The following is a 16018-nucleotide window of genomic DNA, read 5'->3' on the forward strand; positions in this document are numbered from 1 at the left end:
ATCTGTTACATTAAACCCAGACTTCTCTTAGCTTTTTATTCCTTTACTTTACCTACTCAAACAGCTGTTCCAGGCTTTGTTTTGTTTGTTTTGGGCCTTCTTTAATTTTTATTTCTTAACATCTGTTAAAGCAGAAAATATGTCTTTGAATAAAAATGTTTATTTTTTTTTATTTTTTATTTTTTTTTAATTTTTTTTTTTAATTTTTATTTATTTATGATAGTCACACAGAGAGAGAGAGAGGCAGAGACATAGGCAGAGGGAGAAGCAGGCTCCATGCACCGGGAGCCTGATGTGGGATTCGATCCCGGGTCTCCAGGATCGCGCCCTGGGCCAAAGGCAGGCGCCAAACCGCTGCGCCACCCAGGGGTCCCCTGAATAAAAATGTTTAAAGGATTCCAGATTTTTTTTTTTGGTCCTTTTTATAGTCTAAAGATCCATACAATCATACTCTTCCTCTTATGTAGACAGTCCTTAAGTATTTGCTTCTTAAGCTATACTTAAGAAAACTGTGGTTCGGGGTGCTTGGGTGGCTCAGTCCGTTAAGCATCTGCCTTTGGCTCAGGTCATGATCCCAGGGTCCTAGGATTGAGTCCTGCATTGGGCTCCCTGCTCAGTGGGGAGCCTGCTTCTCCCTCTCTCTGCCTGCTGCTCTCCCTGCTTGTACGCACACACTCTCTCTCTGTCAAATAAATAAATAAAATCTTTTAAAAAGAACACTGTGGTTCAGGGTACCTGGGTGGCTTAGTCAATTAAGTGTCTGACTCTTGGTTTCGGCTAAGGTCATGATCTCATGGTCTTGGGATTGGGCCCTGCATCAGATTCTGTGCTCAGTGCAGAGTCTGCATCAGCTTCCTTCTCCCTCTCACTCATTCTCTTTCTCAAATAAATATTTATTATAATATAAATATAAAATATATATTTATTCATGAGAGACACAGAGAGGCAGAGACATAGGCATAGGGAGAAGCAGGCACCCTGTGGGGAGCCCACTGCAGGACTCAATCCTAGGACCCCGGGATCACGACCTGAGCCGAAGGTAGATGCTCAACCACAGAGCCACCCAGGTGCCCCAGATAAATAAAATCTTAAGAAAAAAACCCCACACAACAACTGTGGCTCATCAATTTTAGAGCAGTGATTCTCAACCAGGGACAGTTTTGTCTCCTGGGGGTCATTGAGCAAAATCTGAACAGTTTTGGTTGTCTCAGCTAGGTGTGGTAGTGCTACTATTGTTCAGTGGGGAGAGGCCAGGGATGCTGGTAAATACCCTACGTGCACAGGACAGCCTACCACAGTGAAGAAATACCTGGCTTCTTTTGTTAGTAATGCCAGAGTTGAGAAAACTTGATATAGATCCATGGTAAATAATCTTTGCTTCCTTGGTGTATATATATATTATTTATACAAGTATATGTACTTTATTTAATTAGGATCTATTTTTTACTTTAAATTGAGTTTTAAAAAATATTTTATTTTATTTATTTATTTGTGAGCAACCCCAGAGAAGCAGGCAGAGATGTAGACAGAGGGAGAAGCAGGCTTCCCATAAGAAGCCTGATGCGGAACTCGATCCCAGGACCCTGGTATCATGATCTGAGCCAAAGACAGACACTTAACCACTGAGCCACCCAGGTACCCCTAAATTGTATTATTTTTCAAAAGTCAAATATATGTAGATAGTTGTGTAATAATATCCAGGGCAGTCTACCCCTCCCCCCCCCATAGACATTTTCAACTTTTCTGTGGCTTCTGTATTTATACCACTCTTACACTGCTACTATTACTTTTTCAGTTTTAGAAATCCCTCTTTCTCTTCTGTTTCCTTTCCCTTGTGTTCCCAATATGTCACCTTTTTTAAACTTAATAATAATCATTGTATTTTATGAACATATAAAGATTCCTCATGTATTCTTTCTTGTGCAATCTTTTGTTTTCCATGGATTTAATAGTTTTGCCTTTCTTTTTGATATTTCTATCTTCTAAGATAGAAAAAAATTCTTAGTCCATGCTTATCTTGAAAATCTTTTCTCCACATACCAGTGATTTGTTTAGGCATATGATTCTGGTTTGGAAATCATTTTCATTCAGAATTTTGAATCTTCCCTTTTGTCCTTTTAGCAAAATATGATGTGAAATGTAATTTTCTGAAAGCATTTTGGGTCTTTGAACTTCATTATTTTTTATTCGGTTGTCCATTGTATTCAGTGGATTAAATGCTTGATAAAACTGCAGAATTTCCAATCACAGAACCTAGCATTGTTTTGTTTTGTTTTGTTTAAAGATTTTATTTATTTATTCATGAGAGACACAGAGAGACACAGGCAGAGGGAGAAGCAGGCTCCACGCAGAGAGCCCGATGCAAGGAGCCGGACGTGGGACTCGATCCCCAGTCTCCAAGATCACGCCCCAGGCCGAAGGCAGCGCCAAACCGCTGAGCCACCCGGGCTGCCCCCTAGCATTGTTTTTTTATATGAGAAAATGTTCAGAATCTAGAGCAACTGTGAGACTCATAAGGCCATTGAGAAAAATGCCTGTTTTTAAAAAAGATTAATATTATTTATTTGAGAGAGAGAATGAGCATGTGCATGGGTGTGCATGGGAGGGGCAGAGGGAGAGGGAGAGAGAGAAGCTCAAGGAGACTCCCTGCTGAGCACAGATCTCCTCACAGGGCTAAATCTCATGACCCTGAGATAATGGCCTGAGCCAAACCAGAGTCAGATGCTTGACTGACTGAGCCACCCAGGCACCCCCCACAATGCCTTTTTTTTTTTTAATGGTTATCTTTTATTGAGCAAGGAAAGTTCAATCAGACCCTGCATCTGTACCTGTGGTTTTCTTTCTTTTTTTTTAATTTTATTTATTTACTCATGAGAGACACACAGAGAGAGGCAGAGACATAGGTAGAGGGAGAAGCAGGCTCCCTGCAAGGAGCCCAGTGTGGGACTCTATCCGGGATCCCAGAATCATAACCTGGGCCAAAGGCAGATGCTCAACCACTGAGCCACCCAGGCATCCCAAGTACCTGTGGTTTTCAAGTTCACTCTTAACCATTACCTGGTGATGCTGATTTTCATGGAGATTTCTTGATCCCACCCTGAGATTCAGTAAGCGGGACTAAGTCTCCCCTGGTGATACTTATCAACCACGTGGATTTCTTGACCCCCCGCCCCAAGGATATTTGTCCTCAGTGAGTCTGGTGTGGCACTAAGAAATTTGCATTTTCCTAAGCGGGGACCCCAGTGGCGCTGCACCATTCTCCAGGCTGCAGTGGTATGAAACCGAGAGTATTCAGAGACCTGGGGAATCAGCACCTACCATTCAACATGGGATTGTGTTTTTTTTTTTTTTTTAAAGATTTTATTTATTTATTCATAGAGATGCAGAGAGAGAGAGAGAGAGAGAGAGAGAGAGAGAGAGAGGCAGAGACACAGGCAGAGGGAGAAGCAGGCTCCATGCAGAGAGCCTGACGTGGGACTCTATCCAGGGTCTCCAGATCACACCCTGGGCTGCAGGCAGCGCTAAACCGCTGCGCCACCGGGGCTGCCCCATGGGATTGTGTTGTGTTGTAATTATCTATTTACATGTCTCTGACCCAGCACCGTGTGCAGTCTCGGAAGTAGAGTATGTTTTTAAAACCTTTTTCAGTGATCTCTGGGAAAGTATGTTATCTCTATGGAAATTCTGTGTTGTTGTATAGTTCCTTATAAGAAAAGCAGTATGAATAATTATATAGGCCTGGAGTGAGCTTTCTTGTGTTAAGGTCTTTGATATATTTTATGCTTATGTCATGATGTTTGAGTATCTTTATTGCTTAAGGATTAAAGTGTGGTGGAAGAGAACAATTAGAATCATTGCTTGAGATTCATCATCAATCAATTGGGTTTTCTATATTACAATTTGATAATGGTTCCTTTAGTTTGGGATTAGCTTAAAATTTATCTTTTTTTTTTGTTTGAGCCAAAATTTGTTCAGCATAAAGGAAGCCAGCACTTTGTCTCTTTTTAAATCTTTTTTTTTTTTTAAGATTGATTTTTATTTTGTTTATGATAGACATAGAAGGGGGGGAGAGAGAGAGAGAGAGAGAGGCAGAGACACAGGAGGAGGGAGAAGCAGGCTCCATGCCAGGAGCGCGACGTGGGACTCGATCCTGGAACTCCAGGATCGCGCCCTGGGCCAAAAGCAGGTGCTAAACCGCCGAGCCACCCTGGAATCCCCCACTTTGTCTCTTTTTAAACTACTTTTATCAACAACTCTTGGTGTGGTAGTACATGTGTTAATTACATATTCATATTTATTTCATAAAATAATTCTGACTCAATCTCCTGCTTTGTTAGCTGCTAGTATATGTACTTGAATATTTTAAGTATCACATTTTCATTTTTAATTTGGGAGAAAATACATAGCTTCATAAAGAAAATTTAAAAATGAAAATCACCTATTTTCAATTTTGCATAAAACCTACATTCCCTTAAATTATTTATATTTTAGATTGGCTGAGTATCCTCTTGATTTTGTAATTATGTCATATCTCTAAAACAGTGTATAACCAACATTTCCTTAACTCCTAATGTAATTATGAAAATAATGATTTGATGATTCCATTTAAATCTTCTTGTCATTTCAGACAGTATGGAAGAGACTAATGGTGTATTGTTTATATTTTCAGTGTTTGTTAACGCTTAACATCCAAATGGCTCTTAAAGAAAGTGGTGTCTATGAAAATAACATTCAGCTTTTGTTCCTCTCCATTAAAAAAATCACCCAACTTTAGAGAACTTCAAGATGCAAGATTTTATTTCTTCTAGGTGATTAAGTATTAAATGTTAGAAATACTGCTTTGTCAGCTATTAGGTAAAAAAAAAAGTAAATGAAACCTATTTTTGGAAACCCCATTTGGTACTTAAGCATGCTGCATGTGTGAGGAGCACACATACTACACACGTCACAGAAGGTCTTCTGTGGCAGCTGTAGATGTGCAAACCTCAGCCGAGCAATATCCCCCCATTCGTAATTCTGTCCTTCTAAGAGCCGGTCAGGTAATTATTGACTGTGAATGTTGTTATATGCTCTGGAGTAATAATGTTAATTTTTCTGTTTCAGTGATACCCATGAATTAAATTAGAAAAACCAAAAACCTATATAACTCTCACTAACCAAATAACAGATTTGACAGGATAATATGGAAAAACACATGCTCTCAGAAGTCTTTTGAAGTGATAGTAACTATAGATGATTATGTTTTTATGAAGGGAAAATTATTTTTTTAAGGGAAAATTATTTTAAATTTAAGGAATATACATTTGCAAAATGTTTGATAAATTGTGATTTTTTTACCTGTGTGTTAGCATTTTACATTTTATTTTGCTTTGGGTAATGTTTTTCTTTGAATTATTATTTTCCACTTTGATGTTCCAACAGCTTGTTCTTGTAGCTTCCCATACCATGCATATATGATGTATTTGTTTTTCCTTGTCATTTTGTGGGGAGCAAGCAGTGACTTTTGTTTACAAAATCTAATGACATTGTGACATTTTAAAAATATTTTGTGAGTCCTGACCAATTATCTATAACTTGAATTGTCTATCAAAATTCTCCTGTCAAATTTGTAGCTCTACAGAATTTTTCAAGCTATGGAGGATAATAATTCTAAAAGTGTTTGTAACAAATGCCTCTACCTTGATAACCTTAGTTTTTCTCAAGTCTAGACAAGTTTTTTTTTTTTTTAAATAGACATTCATTTTTAAATAGACATTTCATTCATTTTCAAACTCATACCCTGGGTTGTGATCAAAGGTAAATGCCATCAGACTTCAGGGTCTGTAAATTTGTAGGTCTTTATTTTGCCCTTTACTTTATAGCAGTGTATTTAAATTTTAACTAGGCTTTAGAGCAATGTCAATAAAGGTAAGTTAGTTAATCTTGATATGAATGTGTATTATTTTTAGGTTCTCATATGCAGTGGCTACTTAAAAAAAAAAATCCAAAGATTATTTTAGGTATCAGTTTGCATGGTGAAGTCTGTCTAAAGTCTCCTTGTATAAAATCACCTAATATTAACTCTTTATAGATTCAGAAACTCACTTCTAATCTGAAGGTTTTATTTTCTTTTTTCTGTAATAATTAGGGGATACCTGTCAAGTGTTTAATGTTATAAAGATTTACTGCCTAACACAGTTCTTTCTACAGGTTAGCCATACAGTAAATGTCTACAAAGACAGTACTGTTTTTTTAGGTTATGTAACATTAGGGTTATAAAGCAAGTCTAAGTATATACATAAATGTATATTCCTAACTGCTATCTACTTTTTTAATACCAGCCTTACATCCTGCATATTCCTAATGTTGTATATGTCATCACTGTGAAGGTGATGTGACCTTTCTTACATTTATTCACTTTTTTCCTTTTCCAACAGGGGAAAATGCAGTGTTGCCCTTCTGAATGAGACAGAGTCAGTATTGTCATATCTTGATAAAGAGGTAATTCACTATTACACTTGTTTTGTGGGGTTTTTTTCTTCCCTTGATTTCACATGAAGCCCATACCTTTTAATTTATGCCTTATTGCACCAAATTATTAGAGAGAGAGCAGCATTATATAAAAGCATAATGACCAGAATACATTTAGGAAATTTAATTTTTCTGGTTAACTGAGATAAGAGTTGGCAAAAATTTCTGTGTCTGTTTTCTTTCAGTTGGTAATGAAAGGTTTTTTACAGTATGATGATTTAGTTGGTAGTGGAAGAAATATTTTTGGCTTTATGAAATAAGTGACTTTCCTGTATTTGGTCCTCCTGCCTGTTTTTTTGTTTTTGTTGTTTTTCAAATAAACAGTTTTTCTTTTAGACTTTTTCCAGATGAGATTTTTAACTGGTGGTCTGCTTTCTTTCCTAAAATCCCAATAAACTTTGTCAACTAAAGTGTTTCTGTAAACTTCAACAAGAAACATTTTAAACATTTTTTAACAAGTTGAATGAGAGCATATGCTTCATTGCCGGGAGGAAATGCCTCTATACAGAATATTCCACAATGGGAAATTTTACTGTTGATGTTTTAGTATTTAACCTTTATAGTTTCATGGTATTTTTGTTTTTCCAAATCTTTATTTTCTGTATGTATGTGCGTGTTTATGTATGTGTATATGTATTTTATATGTGTGTGTGTGTGTGTTTTAAAGAATTAAATGGATATATTTTCTTTGAAAAAACTTTTATTATACTTGAAAGTATTGTCTCATCTTAAATGAAGAAAGCATAACTACAAAAGATTGATGCAGATAAGTGGGACTGTTGTACATTAGAAATTTTTTTTCTTTTTGTTAAAAATTTTATTTATTCATGAGAGATACAGAGAGAGAGGCAGAGGGAGAAGCAGGCTCCCTGCAGGCAGCCCAGTGTGGGACTTGATCCTGGGACCCTGGGATCATGACCTGAGCTGAAGGTACACACTCAACCACTGAGCCACCCAAGTACCCCATACATTAGAAAATCTAATAGAGAAAACTAAGTGGAAGTAAATATTTAAGGCAGAAAAAAGATTGATAGTCTTTATAACTTACACGTGAAATTTAGAAAAGTACATAGTAGTGTTTGTCAGTCAACATATGGATAATGATGGATAAAGATAATTAGTATTAGTATTAGTTCAGAAATTAGCTCAGAAATTAGTATTAATTCACAGAAGCAGAAATAAAAGGAGGAAACATTGAGTATGTTTCAGTGTATTTTACTGGTGTATTTAGCTGTTAAGAAGTGCAATTTATAAATTTTTTTGTTTTTCATATAAAATTTTTTTTTTAGTTTTAAGTAATTTCTAAACCTGATGTGGGGCTCCAACCTACAACCCTAGGATCAAGAGTTGCATGCATGCACCACCAATTGAGCTAGCCAGGCCACCCCAACAGTGTGATTTTTTTAAAAGTGGTATTTTTGCTTTCTGATTTGTTGTTGGCAATTTCTATGTGCTAAGAATTGTAGGAGATGAAAATTTGCACAGATCTTTAGGAGTTTTTCCTGTCTCCTTGAATTTTAAGCACGTGGTCCTATATCAATATTTAAGAGAGGAACTGACCTCTGGCACTGTATTTGAAGAAACCTGTTTTTTTTTTTTTTTTTTTAAACCAGAGGAAGCAGTTTAGTAAAGTTATATTATACTTTACATTTACTGCTTACATTATATTCTGTTGTCAATTTGAAAAGCACTTTTTTTAACCTTTTACTGCTTTATCTGTTATAAGACCATCCTTGAGAAAATGTAGTTTATAAATACTGAGATTGGCATATTTGAAGATGGCAACCCAAAGGACAACTTTTTTTTTTTTTTTAAAGATTTTATTTATTTATTCATGAGAGACACAGAGAGAGAGAGAGAGGCAGAGACATAGGCAGAGGGAGAAGCAGGCATCATGCAGGGAGCCCAACGTGGGACTCGATCCCAGGACTCTGGGATCATGCCCAGGGCCAAAGGCCACCAAGCTACCCAGGCGTCCCAAAGGACAACTTTCTAATCATGATTTTTTACTTCTTAAAAAATTACATTACATTATTACATTATATTTACATTTTAAATAATTTCCCATACTAGGCAGCACATATTTATTTAAGGAGTCTTTTTTTTTTTTAAGAGATACCATGCATGGGAGCTAGTGTAAGCAGGGGAAGGGCAGAGGGAGAGAGAGAGAGAGAGAGAGAGACAGGGAATCTTAAACAGGCTCCATACTCAACATAGAACCTGGTGTGGGACTCAGTCTCACAGCCCTGAGATCATGACCTGAGCTGAAATCAAGAGTCAAATGCTTAACCTACTGAGCCACTCAGGTACACCAGATTTAAGGAGTCTTAAGCAACCTATGTGATCCTAAATAATAATTTCATCTCATTTTACTGTCAAGTATGGCAAAATCCTATTTTTATAAAATACTATGCTAACATATTTTACAGAACCAAAGTGACCAGAAGTATGTCCTCTTTTAAAGCCAATAATGTACCAGTGGTGGTAGCTTTAGTTACCTACTAACATTCTTTGTTGCTCCTGTCTTCAGAAACACATGATTCTGATTACATTTTCATCACTTCCATCAACTTAAGCAGGTTGATTTATATATTCTGCAGATTTTTTCTTTTTCTTTTCCCTAGGTAGCATTTTTTTTACATGCATAAATTGTCACACTGTTGTGTCCTCTTGTTTAAGCTTTTCTTCTGACAGTAACCCGTGATTAAAACACAGTGCAAAATTTCTGGGATGCCTGGGTGGCTCAGCGGTTGAGTGCCTGCCTTGGGCCCACAGTGTGATCCTGAAGTCCTGGGATCGAGTCCCACATCAGGTTCCCTGTATGGAGCCTGCTTCTCTCTCTGCCTGTGTCTCTGCCTCTCTCTCTCTCTCTCTTTCTCTCTCTCTCTCTGTCTCTCATGAATAAATAAATAAGACCCTTTAAAAAATAAAATAAAACACAGTGCAGAATTTCTGAATTGATGGTGTCAGCTTGTCCCGTTCTCTCCTTTCCCTTTATCACAGTCTGTAAGATCCTGAAAGGAGAAAGCTGTACAATCTGGCAGATTATCTCTTATCTGCAACTTGCTCACCAGGGTCTTGGTAAAATACTAATGGTAGGAACGGGCCCCTCTAAGGTATAATGCAGAGAGTTGTTCAGTAGATGACCATCAGAGTCATGGCAGGAAGCCGGGATAAGACTTTATAAGACATCTAGTGGTTTTGCAGAATTCAGCAAAGGCCTAGTGGCCTGGTCATTTTATCCTTTAGGCTCAGTGAGGGCCTTTTTGCATTTATTTTTATTTTTATTTTTTTGGCTCATGACCTGAGCCAAAGGCAGATGCTCAACCACTGAGCCACCCAGGCATCTCTTATTTTTATTTTTTAAAGAGTTCATTTATTTATTTGATGGAGAGCAAGAGAGCACAAATGGGGAGCAGCAGAGAGGGAGGGAGAAGCAGCCCCCCTGCCAAGCAGTAAGCCCTATAGGGGGCTCAGTCCCAGGACCCTGGGATCTTGATGTGAGCCCAAGGCAGACCCAGAGCCTGGAGGTCCTTTTTTCATTTTCAAGGGCCTTTGCAAGTTAGTGGGTATGCTGGTAGTGGTTGGTAGGTATAGTTATATTTATATACATATTTATATATAAATATGAGTACTTCAGGAGTTAAAGGAGAACTGCAGAATTAGAATAGATGTTTAAGCAATACAATGTGACATTTTAATTAGTAAACTGCATGTGAGCTCAACTCTTCTAAACTTTATTTAATGTGAGATGTTTATGTATTTTCACATTTTGATAAAATGTGGATGGATACTCCAAAAGTAAGGATGCCTGGTGTCTTCATTGTTTGGTATGGGCTTTAGAGATTGAAATGATTGCTTGATTCCAGATGTCTTACCTTTGACTTATAGCTTAGTTTTGCTAGCTTTTCAGAATCTTGTTTTAGAGTAGTTAAATGTTTTCTTTTAGACTAAAACCAACAAAACATTATAATCTACCTTTATTGTAAGCTATTTATTTTTCTTGATTTAATTTTATGCTCTTTAGCATGATGACAGTAACCTCATTGTCTTCTTTAAGATCTGTGAATTTCTTTACCATGATGAAATCTTACATAGTGTCTGAAGTTTTATAGTTTCATTATCATGACACTGGCTTTACTGCTTTATAAAAAGTAGAAGGAATTAAGTTTACCTAAATATTTTCTGTCATTTTTTTTTTCAGGACACCTTTTTCTACTCACTGGTCTATGACCCTTCAGTGAAAACACTGTTAGCTGACAAAGGTGAAATCAGAGTGGGGCCTAGATATCAAGCAGACATTCCAGAGATGCTCTTAGAAGGTATGTTTCCCTTTGGGTTTCAAGTCCTATGAAAACAAATGTCTTGAAACTCAAATATTCTTTTCCTCATATGGGAGAAACAACTATTAGGCTGAAGTTTAAAAGTTCTAAGTTCTTCTACTTATAGAAATACAACAAATGGTAGCACCTGGGTGGCTCAGTCAGTTAGGCATCTGCCTTTGGCTCAGGTCATGGTCCTGGTGTCCATGGTCCTGGTGTCCTGGGTGGCTCAGTCAGTTAGGCATCTGCCTTTGGCTCAGGTCATGGTCCCCACATCGGGCTCCCTGCTCAGTGGGGAGTCTGCTTCTCCCTTTCCCTCTGCCTGGCGCAACGCCTGCTTGTGCTCTCTAATGCTTTCTCTCTCAAATAAATGAATAGATAAAATCTTTTAAAAAGTAAAAGGAAATACAATAAATAGCAAGAGAAAATAATTTGAGGTGTTATTTTTTATTTTACATTTTTATGAGTTTTCTGGCTATGTTTTCCTTTAATTTAGTTTTAGGTAGGCTTCATGCCCAGTGTCTAGCCCAATATGGGCCTTGAACTCACAACCCTGAGATCAAGAGTCAGATACTTAACTGGCTGAGCCACCTTGGTGCCCCTTGTTTTCCTTTTAAATGCAACTTTAAGAATGATTGTATTGTTGAACTTGTGTCTTAAATGTGGCACATACAATGCCTTGAGGTCCTGAATACCTCTAAGTCATCTATCTGAGATGGCCTAGAATCTAGTGATTTGGGCTAATCTGGGTAGTCTATGTACTGAAGAGATTCAGCACTTCTTATTTTAAAACAGTTTCTTAGCAGGATGTAATTTTTCTTTCTCCTGTTATAACTGTAACCCAAAACCTTTATTTTCTGGTTTTAAAAAGTAAAACATTAACAAAAAAAAATAATGCATAGCAATGTATGATGTAGGAAACCAACACCATCCCCTTTCCTTCATTCCAAACCCATATTTAATTACTGTAGTTGTTTTGGGCATGTTGATTTCCTTCACACTGGTTTATCCTCCACCCGGAACAGTCCACATACGCCATGTGCACATGTTCTTCTGCACCTGCTCTTCTCAGTTAACGGTGTATCTTTATTTACCATCTTAGCACATGACTAGGGAGATTTTTATTCTTTTCAGTGACTGTGCAGTTCTTAAACATTTGTGCAGATATACTATATAATTAATTCTTCTAGGCCCCTATTGATAGATTTTTAGGCGTTTACATTTTTCAATGCTACAAATTGATACTGCTTGAAAAGTTATACATATGTTTGTGCTGCATAAATATTTTTTTCAAGCATAATTTTTGGAAGTGAAATGATATATACATTTTACACATTGAAAATGCTCCTTTGCTCTTCAAAAAGGCTGTGTTACTGTATGTATGAAAGAACCAGGTGTTTTCACCAACACTGAATATGAGGGATCTTTTTCACTTTCCATTTTTTATCTACATTTTGATATCTCATTGTCTTAGTGGTTTTTGGTTTCTTTCTTTTTTTTTTTTTAAGATTTTATTTATTTATTCATGAGAGACACACAGAGAGAGAGAGAGGCAGAGACACAGACAGAAGGAGAAGCAGGCTCCATGCAGGGAGCCCGATGTGGGACTCGATCCCAGGACTCCAGGTTGAAGAGAAACCACACATGCCCTGGGCCGAAGGCAGGTGCTAAACCGCTGAGCCACCCAGAGGTCCCCTCGTTTTGTTTTGAACTTGAGATTATGTTTGCTCAGTTATCTTTAATGCTCTTTCTTTAAATTTCTTGTGCTTTTTCTACATGGTTATATATCTTTCTATATATTGGCAAGAATTCTTTGACTATTAGAGGTAAACACAGAAGTATTTACCCTTTGTCTCTAAGTATGCAAATATCTCCCCAACACAAAATTATTTTCTTAAAAAAATTTTTTTAAAGATTTTATTTATTTGATAGAGAGAGAGAGAGAGTAAGCAGGCACACAAGCAGAGGGAGCAGCAGAGGGAGAGGGAGAAGCAGGCTCTCCCCTGAGCAGGGAGCCCAAAGCAGGGTTTAGTCCAAGAATCCTGGAATTGTGACTTGAGCCAAAGGCAGATGCTTAATTGACTGAGCCACCCCCGAGCCCCTTCGATTAAAAAATGTTTTAATAGCGATTTTAAATTTAAATATGTTTTATTTATTTTTTTGTCATACGGAAATTTAGAATTTATTAGTCTTTTCCTTTAAGGCCTTTATGATTTGCATTAGTCACAGAAAGGGCTCCACTTTTGCTTTTGCCCTCTGATTATTAAAACATATTAATTCTTCCAGGGGCACCTGGCTGGCTCAGTCAGAGGAGCATGTAACTCTTGATCTCAAGAGTTAGGAGTTTAAGCCCCATGTTGGGTGTAGAGATTATTAAAATAAATAAACAAACAAAATATATGAGTTCCTCCATAGGTTTTTCTCTCTCTTTACCTTGCCATACTTCTAAGAAAATGTACACAGAAAATTTAAATCAACAGATACTGAAGATAGATGAGTTTGTGAACTGTAGTATACGTTGGTGTCATTGGTGGCTGTGAATAATGCCAGGCTATAGACACCTTTGTTTTCATGAATTTAAATACCAGGAAAGGGCAGTCAATAAAGATTTAGCTTGAATAAAAAAAAAAGATTTAGCTTGAAGAAAAGAACACTGTGTCTGTGCTCCCTGTGTTTGGAAATGATTTTGAATAGACTGGAAGTAGTGGATTAGTTTATTACAAGTTGAGAAATTACATTTATTGGCATTCTTATCTGTACAAATCATCTTATCTTCCAGAAGTAATTTTTATGATTTTAGTTCTTAATGTTTGATGTTAGACTTCTATCACTATACCTAGAAATCCACTAAATGTTTGTTATTTTATTTTTAAAATACTTGATTTTTAAATTTTACAAACATGAATATGAATAATGGGTAATTTTGTACTCTGGATATAACTGGCAAATAAAGGAGAATTGCTGAGTCATAGGGCATGTGTATTTGGGATTTTATACAAAATACCAAATTGTCTTCCAGGTGGTCCTTTACAGATGGGGTTTTTTTTCCTTGTTTTAATTAATGTATAATTTATATGTAGTATATCCCACCCTTTGTAGCATGCAGTTCTGTGAGTTTGGAACTGGGATATATGTTCCTAGTGAGATAGTTCAGCAAGTCTGTCTGTGCATAGGCCAAAAGCCAGGGAGGTCCCTTGTACCCATGTGTGCCATAGGCACCCAGCCCAAGTCCTGCATCCCTTAAGCAGCCTTTGTCACTCCTCTGTGAACTCTCTCGTCCCTCTCATCCTTGAACCGTGCAGATTGGTCATTAGTGTTATCTTTTATGCTATTTTTTATTATTTGACTTCAGAAATTTAAAAATCAGCACCTGAGCTCTTGATTGCATGGTTCTCCTTTGAGCATTGAGCGTAAGCCTTGGTGTATAAAAAGCCTGGAGATTTTTTTTGTATGTTGCTCATGGAAGGATACATGCTGAACCAAGTAATGAAATTGGGATGTTTCAATTAACAGTGGGCAGAAGAATCAGATCATAGAATCTAGTAAGATCCCATTTATATGGGCAGCCCGGGTTGGCTCAGTGGTTTAGCACCACCTTCGGCCTGCATGTGTGGTTCTGGATACCCAGGATCGAGTCCTGCGTCAGACTCCCTGCATGGAATGGAGCGTGCTTCTCCCTTCGCCTGTGTCTGTGCCTCTCTCTCTCTCTATGTCTCTCATGAATAAATAAATAAAATCTTAAATTAAAAAAAAAAAATCCCATTTATCTGAAAGACTATTTAAATATGTATTTACCCATGAAAGGCATAAAAGCTTGTTAAAGTTATGTAATTTGGCAATCATATCTACCCAGGTTAGAATTTTTAAAAATGACTTTAGGAAACAAAATGATACATAGAATGCAATAATTTATTCTACAATTTTTCTCAAAATGGACTTGAAGTTCTTTTGGGTAAGAGGAATGATTCTTTTTATATATATATAAAATATATATATAAAGTATATATATATAAATATATATATAAAGAATATATATATAAAGATTTTTATTTATTCTTTATATATTTATATATTTTTATTTATTCTTTATTTATTATTTATATATTTATATATATATAAAGAATATATATATAAAGATTTTTATTTATTCATGAGAGACCCATAGAGGGAGAGGGGCAGAGACATAGGCAGAAGGAGAAGTAGCCTCCCCATGGGGAGCCCAGTGTGGGACTCTATCCGGGGACTCCAGGATGAAGCCAGGAGCTGAAGGCAAACGCTCAACCACTCAACCACTGAGCCATCCAGGCATCCCAGGAGGAATGATTCTTAACAGCTTGTGCCATTTGGAGAATTATACCAGTTACTTGACAAAGCATACTTTGCATTTAGAAAATTCATTAATGTAATAGATATTTCATAGTTCTTTAACAGGTTTTTTTTTTAAGATTTTATTTATTTATTTGAGAAAGCACAAGCAGGGAGTGGCAGAGGGAGAGGGAGAAGCAGGCCCTCTGCTGAGCAGAGAGTCTACCGCTGGGGCTCAATTCCAAGACCCTGGGATCATGACCTGAGCCTAAGGCAGATGCTTAACCAGCTGAGCCACCCAGGCGCCCCATTAACAAGTATTAATAATTATCTTTAACATGTCTGCAGTCCTGGCAGTCTTCTGGGTGAGTGATTTGTAAACTTTATTTAAGTAATAGAACTCTGTCTCCTAATGAAACCCTACGCGATATACCTTAAATAAAATAAGAAAAGCCAGGTTGTTGTGGTGAGGGAAGAAAAAAGGCCCTACTGGATCTCTTGAGATACCCAGTGAACCTTAGAATTGAGAGAATGACATTCTGAAGGCTACTGTTTCAGTATTCCACTCTTAGGGTCTTGTCTCTCATCCCACAGTATCGCCAGAGAAGTCACACAGTTAGAAGTGCATATGACGAGTCCCTTTGCAACATAGCATAACAAAGGGGCTCCACTATATTCTCTTTGCTTCCTCCCATTTATTAGATTTTAAAATTACTTTATTATAAATAATAGGAATTGTGGCAGAAAGTGCAATTATACTGAAAACAAAAAATAGTAGTCCCTCAGATCATCCCTCCTTGCCCACTGTTAAACACGGTTACTAATTTAACATGTTCTCCCTGTTTGTATTACTATTATATGAAATTACATTCAGTATTTTG

At 37.0% G+C, this 16018-nt stretch overlaps 1 protein-coding gene across 11 annotated transcripts in view; it reads left to right on the top strand.

Moving 5' to 3' along the window:
* The window catches only part of MTA3 (metastasis associated 1 family member 3), a 220144-nt gene that overhangs the window by 122932 nt on the left and 81194 nt on the right, over window positions 1–16018 (top strand). For all 11 annotated transcript variants that reach the window (XR_003139724.3, XR_007403361.1, XM_049096186.1 and 8 more), the window contains exons 5-6: window positions 6417–6480; window positions 10715–10832. Coding sequence is in view for 9 of the 11 variants with exons in the window: in XM_049096186.1 (XP_048952143.1) it covers window positions 6417–6480; window positions 10715–10832 (182 nt within the window). In the remaining 2 variants the exon portion in view is untranslated. The remainder of the gene's footprint in view (window positions 1–6416; window positions 6481–10714; window positions 10833–16018) is intronic.

The sequence above is a fragment of the Canis lupus genome, chromosome 17 (genome assembly GCF_003254725.2).
Source record: "Canis lupus dingo isolate Sandy chromosome 17, ASM325472v2, whole genome shotgun sequence".
NCBI classification, from domain to species: Eukaryota; Metazoa; Chordata; class Mammalia; order Carnivora; family Canidae; genus Canis; species Canis lupus.